This window comes from Macrobrachium nipponense, chromosome 20 (assembly GCF_015104395.2).
Source record: "Macrobrachium nipponense isolate FS-2020 chromosome 20, ASM1510439v2, whole genome shotgun sequence".
NCBI classification, from domain to species: Eukaryota; Metazoa; Arthropoda; class Malacostraca; order Decapoda; family Palaemonidae; genus Macrobrachium; species Macrobrachium nipponense.
This window is the reverse complement of record NC_061089.1, coordinates 40,178,077-40,188,076: the sequence shown is the minus strand read 5'-3', so window position 1 is coordinate 40,188,076 and position 10,000 is coordinate 40,178,077. Positions and strand designations below refer to the sequence as shown.

The 10,000-nt window shown below is 35.3% G+C and overlaps 1 protein-coding gene across 1 annotated transcript in view; it reads left to right on the top strand.

Annotated features, from left to right (window-relative positions):
* Nucleotides 1–10,000, top strand: part of LOC135225095 (uncharacterized) — a 75,581-nt gene that overhangs the window by 60,310 nt on the left and 5,271 nt on the right. The window contains exons 10-15 of the mRNA XM_064264356.1: nucleotides 3,889–4,045; nucleotides 4,599–4,735; nucleotides 5,279–5,391; nucleotides 6,284–6,479; nucleotides 6,889–7,176; nucleotides 7,723–7,841. Of these exons, the coding sequence (XP_064120426.1) occupies nucleotides 3,889–4,045; nucleotides 4,599–4,735; nucleotides 5,279–5,391; nucleotides 6,284–6,479; nucleotides 6,889–7,176; nucleotides 7,723–7,841 (1,010 nt within the window). The remainder of the gene's footprint in view (nucleotides 1–3,888; nucleotides 4,046–4,598; nucleotides 4,736–5,278; nucleotides 5,392–6,283; nucleotides 6,480–6,888; nucleotides 7,177–7,722; nucleotides 7,842–10,000) is intronic.

Sequence of the window (10,000 nt, the reverse complement as noted above, 5' to 3'; positions counted from 1 at the left end):
CTACAGAAGATGGATGCCGGGTACCAACTCAAGAAAAGAGGCAACAGAATCAACCATCTGATGTTCATGGACGACATCAAGCTGTATGGTAAGAGCATCAAGGAAATAGATACCCTAATCCAGACTGTAAGGATTGTATCTGGGGACATCAGGATGGAGTTTGGAATAGAAAAATGCGCCTTAGTCAACATACAAAAAGGCAAAGTAGCGAGAACTGAAGGGATAAAGCTACCAGATGGGAGCAACATAAAACACATAGATGAGACAGGATACAAATACCTGGGAATAATGGAAGGAGGGGATATAAAACACCAAGAGATGAAGGACACGATCAGGAAAGAATATATGCAGAGACTCAAGGCGATACTCAAGTCAAAACTCAACGCTGGAAATATGATAAAAGCCATAAACACATGGGCAGTGCCAGTAATCAGATACAGCGCAGGAATAGTGGAATGGACGAAGGCAGAACTCCGCAGCATAGATCAGAAAACCAGGAAACATATGACAATACACAAAGCACTACACCCAAGAGCAAATACGGACAGACTATACATAACACGAAAGGAAGGAGGGAGAGGACTACTAAGTATAGAGGACTGCGTCAACATCGAAAACAGAGCACTGGGGCAATATCTGAAAACCAGTGAAGATGAGTGGCTCAAGAGTACATGGGAAGAAGGACTAATAAAAGTAGACGAAGACCCACAAATATACAGAGACAGGAGAAGACACACAGAACAGAGGACTGGCACAACAAACCAATGCACGGACAATACATGAGACAGACTAAAGAACTAGCCAGCGATGACAATTGGCAATGGCTACAGAGGGGAGAGCTAAAGAAGGAAACTGAAGGAATGATAACAGCGGCACAAGATCAGGCCCTAAGAACCAGATATATCCAAAGAACGATAGACGGAAATAACATCTCTCCCATATGTAGGAAGTGCAATACGAAAAATGAAACCATAAACCACATAGCAAGCGAATGCCCGGCACTTGCACAGAACCAGTACAAAAAGAGGCATGATTCAGTGGCAAAAGCCTTCCACTGGAGCCTGTGCAAGAAACATCAGCTACCTTGCAGTAATAAGTGGTACGAGCACCAACCTGAGGGAGTGATAGAAAACGATCAGGCAAAGATCCTCTGGGACTATGGTATCAGAACGGATAGGGTGATACGTGCAAACAGACCAGACGTGACGTTGATTGACAGAGTCAAGAAGAATGCATCACTCATCGATGTCGCAATACCATGGGACACCAGAGTTGAAGAGAAAGAGAGGGAAAAAATGGATAAGTATCAAGATCTGAAAATAGAAATAAGAAGGATATGGGATATGCCGGTGGAAATCGTACCCATAATCATAGGAGCACTAGGCACGATCCCAAGATCCCTGAAAAGGAATCTAGAAAAAACTAGAGGCTGAAGTAGCTCCAGGACTCATGCAGAAGAGTGTGATCCTGGAAACGGCACACATAGTAAGAAAAGTGATGGACTCCTAAGGAGGCAGGATGCAACCCGGAACCCCACACTATAAATACCACCCAGTCGAATTGGAGGACTGTGATAAAGCAAAAAAAAAATAATAATAATGATAATAATAATCTGTTGAAAAGAAGGCTGTGTTTAACGAGTTAATTTTATATAAATTTTCTAGTCTTGCCATTAATCGTTTTTTGGCTCACCAGTATTATTCAGTAACTGGCCAATTTTCTTATTGATATTTAATAGAATATTGGCATGTTATTGAATAATATTGCTGAGATGGGAAAGCGATTTATAAGAAGAAGAGAAAAGTTATCATATAAAATTAATTCGCTGAACAAAGCCATTATTTTTAGCAGAATATGTTTAAAAATAGTCTTCTTCCAAAATAATAATAATAATAATAATAATAATAATAATAATAATAATAATAATAATAATAATAATAATAATAATAATAATAATAATAATAATATAGGAAGGAATTATATAATCTTCTCAGCGCGTCCTGTTAAAAAGGATGGCTGCATCGCGCGAATTAATCGTATATTGAGTGTTATCATTTATCCTTGACTTTCCTCTTTTTCACTTTAATATTGGTCAACAACCGGCCAGTGTTCCCATTTCGGCAAAGAGAAATATATACCCTTCGTTTATACAGCAGTTTTATTATCTATGCGTAAGATTAACTCGCCCGATGCAGCCATTGCTAACTTGTTTCAATTAAAAAGGTTAGCTCGTAGGAGATCGGGAGCAGTTACTAATTATGGATTCTGTGTCCGTTGATGTCCTATGTGTTTGAATTTGAATACACGTCGGCTCTAAAGGCGGTGCTCCTATTTCATCAGGCGATGTGATGTCTTTTGGTTGATAAGTTCACGACGGATATCAGGTTACAATTAGAGGGGTCTTCCCTGAGAGATGTGTCAACTTATCGGGGTGACGTTTGTCCTTGTTGTTGACGGACGTACATCAAAATTCTCAAGGCGTTGTTTGCATATTGATCTCTGATCTGTTTGTTAACACAGGCGGATACTCAGGCTTGATATACGTGGAGATTTTTTTTATTAGATATGGTATAGTATAGTGTCAAGTATTTTCATTTTAAATGTTTATGTCGGAAACGAAATAGGTGAGTTACAGGTGCCAGAGCCTGCATTTATCAACAGTGGCTGCTGTTTTAAACAGAAAAATTTTACATTGATTTACATTAAGCTCGGCAAGTTGTATTCAGGTCACAATAGATTTATAGCAATGTTATTAAATGTTGTCGTGTATAGAGGGCTTAATCCTTCGCAATCAAGTTAGTTGACAGACATGGATCTTTGTACTGGTACCCTGTATACACATACACACACACACACACACACACACATATATATATATATATATATATATATATATATATATATATATATATATATATATATATATATATATATATATATATATATATATATATATATGTATATACATATATATAGGCATGATTTTATTGCCAAAATACTAAATGCTACAAAATCTTGGAAAATTGAAACATGTTTTCTTGTAAACATTTATTATTTGGATAATATGAATTGAAAGAAATATGAAAAAAAATTTAAATATGTACTGAAAATGAAATTATGAAACAAGTCTACTACACCAAGAAATAACAAACAGATAATACAAACGAAATTTGTATTCAAAATTAAACTAGCAATGCAAAGTAAAAGCAACCGTTGACCTGCTGACTGCCTGAGCTTGAATTAATTATTATTGCAAACTGTACGCCAGGCAAATTATTATTGTGAAATTTATTTCTCCCAACGTACTGTAAAAGTCGACGGTCCTTTTATTTTCATTAGTTAGTTTTGGTTTAGAATGTAGATTTCTTTTTGTACTTTCCATTTGCCCTAACAGCTTCTGGAAGTTTTTTAATGTTTAGATTTTTTTAACACATTTCTCTTCCAACATACGCATCTAGCAAATTTTTAGTATGAAATTATTTTTTTCATCTTAAATGTTTTTTTTATATATTTCAGCGTAATATCAGCCTGATGAAGGTGTTACATACCTGAAAAGAGTAAACAGTTTAATGATATAGCTATCCATGGTAAAATAGCTATCCATGGTAAAATTATTTCTGATTGAAATCATAATTTTACCGTCTTTTATTGAATATATAATACATATTTTATATATATCATATATTCATATATTATAATATATATATATATATATATATATAGATATATATATATATATATATTTATATAAAGAGAGAGTAATGTGATTGTAGCTATGTAAGTTATGTATAAAATATGCATGAGTGTATGTATGTATTTATGTATATGTGTGTACACGAACAAGCTTAAATACTTTACTGAAATTTGCTTTCGCAACTAATTTTACAGACACTCCTGTCTGTGCCTCGGAGCAAAGGCAGCAGCACTCTGTTGGAAAGCAGGAAAATGCCGAGATATCTTGCAAAGTCGACGCTAATCCCAAAGTCGTATCCTTTCGATGGACCTTCAACAACACGGCTGAGGCCATTGACGTTCCTGAAGGCAGGTTAGTAGTCACACCTTTCGAGTGAGCTATCTTTACATAATTTTCCCCTTGCAGAAGCTCTTTCACTTCCTTATATTTAGGAATGTGCTTTAGAGAAATAGGTCACAAGGACGATATAACAAATGGGACGGTTTTCCTTTTGGAATTATGATCACGTTTCACTTGCATTAGAAATATCAAATGTTTTATGCCCTCCCAAATCACCATATCTACTATTTGCCATACTTCTTAGATTTGTTAAAAACCAATCATTACTATGTGTGATATTTCGAAAGGTTTATCCTCATAAAATCTCTCTCTCTCAGCTCTCTCTCTCACTTCTCTATCTCTCGTCTCTCTCTCATCTCTCTCATTCCTCTCCTTCCTCTTCTCTCTACTATTTTATATATATATATATATATATATATATATATATATATATATATATATGTTATATATATATTTATGTATATATATATATACTATATATATATATATATATGATTGTAATTTCTTATATTGTAAATCAATATACTATTATATGAGACCCATAAATATTTTTTTTATATTAAAGGTTTGTGGTTGTTGGCACGGAGTCGAGAGTGAATTACACACCAATGAATGAATTGGATTATGGCACCCTTCTGTGCTGGGCGAATAATTCCATTGGAATGCAGCAGCATCCCTGTGTCTTTCAAATAGTAGCTGCAGGTAACCTACCGTGATATAACCATTTCTTAACACATTAAAATACAATTCCGTAGTTCTTTGAATTCTTTATTTTTAAACGAGGTTCTTATTTATGTTGAATGTACAGGAACCACTTCGGACTAGGAGGGCTGACCTCAAAGAAGTTTTCCACCATTTTTAGTGATATTACACACACACACAAACACACACATATATATATATATATATATATATATATATATAAGATATATAATATAATAATACATAAATATACATATATACATATATACTATATAATATACCTATATATATATATATTATATATATATATATTATATATTATATATATATATATATAATTAGTTTTCTTATTCTTTATATACATAAGCACACTAACCCACGTCATCATTTACACTTCCGTGTAGAATCTTGTAATTAAGTCATTTATAATTAGTAAAATTTTATCCAGACTATAACTTCATCATAGGTAACAACGTAGGTATTTTTTTTATTATTTTTATCACTCTAATTTTTTTCATTTGTTTCTTTATCTGTTTCGAACAGGCAAGCCGGATCCACCTCACAATTGCCGAGTGTTTGACGTCACAATAAGCTCCCTGCAAGTGCAATGTTTACCCGGCGATGATGGAGGGCTTAATCAAATGTTCATTCTACACGTAAGTACGAGTTATCGTTCTGTTTATTCCTTTACCTTTTTGTCTGTGGGGAAATGAAAGGGTTGTGCTAAACGGTTTAAGCGTTATGGAACTCACAAAGTGAAAAGGTTAATTAATAAGCAATATTTGTTTTATATTTCGTGATATGGAATTTAGTACCAAATTCTATGTAAACATTTAAACACTCCTATTGCTAAATATACGTTAAACACACACACACACACACACACACACATATATATATATATATATATATATATATATATATATATATATATATATATATATATATATATATATATATATATAAAGGTTTTTTGCCACGAAGGAAAAAAATAAAAAAGCGAGATAGCCGAGTACTTTCGGTCCTGTTCGGACCCTTTACTGAGGCAAACAGTTTGCCTCAGTAAAGGGTCCGAACAGGACTGAAAGTACTCGGCTATCTTGCTTTTTCATTTTTTTCCTTCGTGGCAAAAAACCTTTATTTATACATAGCATCACGTTTTATATACTACGTGATCAAGTTATTCATATTATAGATATATAAATTATTCCTATATATATAGATATATATATATATATATCATATATATCATATACATATATATATCATAGTATATATATATATTGATATACATATTATATCTAATATAGATATATAATATATCTAGATTATAAATATATAACTGATATCTATAATTACTCTATATAATTCTATCGATACATTATATAATATAACATATATATCTTGTATGTGTGTTGATGTTAATAATATTATTATGTGTGTGTCTGTGTACGTTATAGCATCTTTATATGCTGGCAGTTAAACAGTCCAGTTGTACGTATAAGTAGAAGAGAGCATTTCTCATTTGATTCTGTCCTTCCTCTTCAGCTCTACAAAATTGGCTCGGTGTCCCCAATCGCCGAGCTCAGTCGGGCTTCCCCTTCGTTTACCATTAATAATTTACGACCTGCGACATCATACCGAATTGTTATAGCTTCCGTAAATGAGAAAGGCACTTCCAGACTCACAGAACTCAACGCTTATACGGTGAAAGTGCTCGAAACGCTCGAGGAAACCAGTGCAGGTAATTGTTATAGACTTTGGAAAGAAATGAATTAGGCTCCGTTCAACAGAGATATGAAATGATCGTGTAGCAGAGTGTGTCTCTTCCCTTTCCTAATGAACACATTCTCTCGGCTCACGTTATCTTTCTGGTTTATTTTTGGAAGCCCTCTCATCGACCCTCATTCTGCCCATTTTATGTATTATCCTATTCCTTAACATACACCATATGCCAGCGTTCCCAAACAAGATTTTAATATTTGAGAGATATGCCATTTGGTTTTATTATATAAATGCCTGTCATCAAATGAGGTTAAGTAAAATGAATTCTATTATTTATATATAAAAGTGGAAGATCTTCCTCTCTACCAATCTTGGTATTGCCCCTTTCGGTCTATTCACCTTTCGTTTCCCCGCTTGACATTTTCCAGAACCCGCCCGTGACAGAGTGCGAGGGACGGGTTTCCCCCTGGCAGCCATTCTGGGAATCATAGGCGCCGTTGTTTCTGTGGCATTGGCCTCGGTCGTCTTGGTTTGGTTTCGTGTTTGTCGCAACGTGGCGCGGGACGAGGAAGGGAATGAAGGCAGCGCTGGGAGCGGCAGCGAAGCTAATGCCAATTCCCATTCCAGCCAGAGCAAGGAGCCAGCAACCACAGAATTCGCTGTGTCTGAGACTTCCCTGCAAACGACCTGCCATCTCGATGTCCAGCAGTTAGCAGGTGATGTGATTGTTTAGTGTCGGCTGAACTCAGATAGACAGTGAAGGCTTAAATGCAAAAGGAACGATGTGCTATTCAAGATATGGTTAGCAAAGCTTTGCTTAGAAGGTGATTAGTTTCTAAATTCTAATTTAGGATCAGCAGAAAAGTTCTGGAATATTTCTTTATTTTAGGGGAAAACATTCGGTGTTTTCTTTCACTTATCTTTATAATGAATTTAAGAAAATCAAATAGGTTTGATCTCTTCCCCGAATTTTCGTATATGACATAATTAGTAATTTTGGCTATAAGAGTCGGAAATTATGTTGCATTACTATTTAGCGAAATCTAAAACATACTGTGCTATTTTTCAATATTTAATGTGATGATTGATCTATTGATACATTGCATCATTGCATATGATGGGGGCAAGTCCTTTGTAAGAAAATAAAAATCAGAAATGGTAATACCGAATTATTCTCTTACGCTGATAGCCATAAAGATGAATTTTATTTATATTTCTTGTATACTTGTAAATAAGGAATTTTTCCTCTACCATCCTAACAGATCCATCGTGGTCGGGGGAAGTGGCTCTCATAGCAACGATATCAGCCCCGCCTTATGTGGTCACTGGAGGCGAAAAACAATACTCGACGATAACAGGAGCGCATGCGCCTTCTTCTCAGGTAATATTTTTCGGAAAGTATATTCCCTGAAATCTGTGCTTACTCATCATAGAATTTATATAACCTCTTTATTTCCACGTCTAGATTACTTTTTAATTCGCCTGTTATGGATTTAGTAATGATATTAGTAATCTCGATAGAATTGTGTTTCTCCCGTCTCTCTGGTTTTCGAAAATTAATAGTGATTAGTATGTTGCGCTTCAGGGCTATTTCGGCCCCGCACCCCCCCCCCCCCCCCTCTTTTTATATAGATTTCGAGTTTAATTTGGCTGGCTTTAAAGTAAAAGGAATAGATAACAAGTGAAAAATGCCCCGAAGAAATCAAGTTTTCTATACAGCCGCTACAGTGTATAATCAAGGTCTCGGTATAATGCTGTATGAGCCGTGGCCCATGAACACATTGACCAACGACATGGTGGTGGCCTATCCTATATCGTTGCCAAAAGCATGGTTATGGATAACTTTATCATCTAATGAAATAAAAACTACTGGGGCTAAAGGGCTGCAATTTCTGTGTTTGATGATTGGAGGGTGGATGCTCAACATATCAATTTGCCGCCCTCTAGCCTCACTAGTTTTTAAGTTCTGAGGGCGGACAGAAAAAAGTGCGGACGGACAGATAAAGTTTCCTTTTACTGAAAACTTTAAAATGATCCAGGTGAACTTGACAGTTACGTGAGAGAGAACTGAGAAGAATTTAATGTAAAGTGTGCAGAAAATTTACGTATGGGCATAGGAGGTAATTTCTTTGAACAAATAGTAGAGAAAAATAATTTCTGATAAAATAATATTATATGCAGAGAATATGGTAACTAAATCGCTTCAAAAGTGGGTTTGATATCAACCCCCAGCCTCGTCATATATATATGTATATATATATATATATATATATATATATATATATATATATATATATATATATATATATATATATATATCGCTTATGGGCAAAGTGAATGTGGAAGTCAAAGCAAGGTTATCACATTAGTGTGCAAAGTTGTAGGATAGGTGACTGGGCCGTGAAAGTGTATTGGGGACAGTACTGAGATGGCATATGCCGAGGAAAGAGCTGATCAGTGTATGGAAATGAATGAGCATAAGAGAAAGGTTATGAGAGTTGATGGAGAACAGGAAGACAGAGGAGTTAATGTCAGTGTGGATGAAAAATGCAAACCGCTGATGTGTATTGGTCTTGCAGAGTAAAGGTAACCATTGGTACAAGAGATGATTCTGAGAATAAGTGACGAAAATGAGGCTAATGGCTCTTTGCCAAAGGTTTAGAAGTTCGAGAAAAGTTTCTGTGGTATCAGAGTTGGAGTCTGTGAAAGGGTTGACGAGCCAACTTTCTTTTGTGGCTATGAATTATGTTAGTGAATACAAATGAGAGGAAGAATGTTAAAGTGCTAAAGTGATTAACATGAGCTGTGTACGATTTAGTAAAAGTGGAAGTGACAGTTGCGACCACTTCATTAATAGAACGTGAGTAGTGCTAATCAAATAATAATAGAAGAAAATCTATTTCGATCAATTTCCTTTCATTTTTTGAAAACAGTAGTACTCAACTAGATTTCACAGCGACATTCATGTCATCACATACGTGATGGTAATCCCTTTATATATTTCATCAGGGAGTCCATATTTTGATACTGCGGATTATAACAGAAAATTATTTATTATTATAGTGGATTGGAGGATCTCTCTCTCTCTCTCTCTCTCTCTCTCTCTCTCTCTCTCTCTCTCTCTCTCTCACACACACACACACACGTGAGCACCCTGCTCAACAACGGGGCAAAGTTTTCATAAATTTATTTTTTTCTAATTCGCCGGTACTCCCTTTGGACACCATTGCAATTAAGCTTACGGAGATATGTTGGCTCAAGACGACAACACAAAAACGATACACTTTTCTGAGTAATGCTGATCAGTATCCCTTTACATTCGAAGCCGAATTTTATGAGCGAGCAAATGCATAATCGTTGAACGTCAAAAGAAAGAAGAAAAGTACCAAAGGAATCCTAGATGAAAGGCTGTATTAGCTCCCATCGTTAGTACTACTAAAAGGGTCATGATTGCCGTCGTGTTTCACTCACAGTAATGGAAAAGCCTGAAGGGAAGTGAAGAACAAAGCAAATTGGAAAGACGGATATACTTCAGGATAC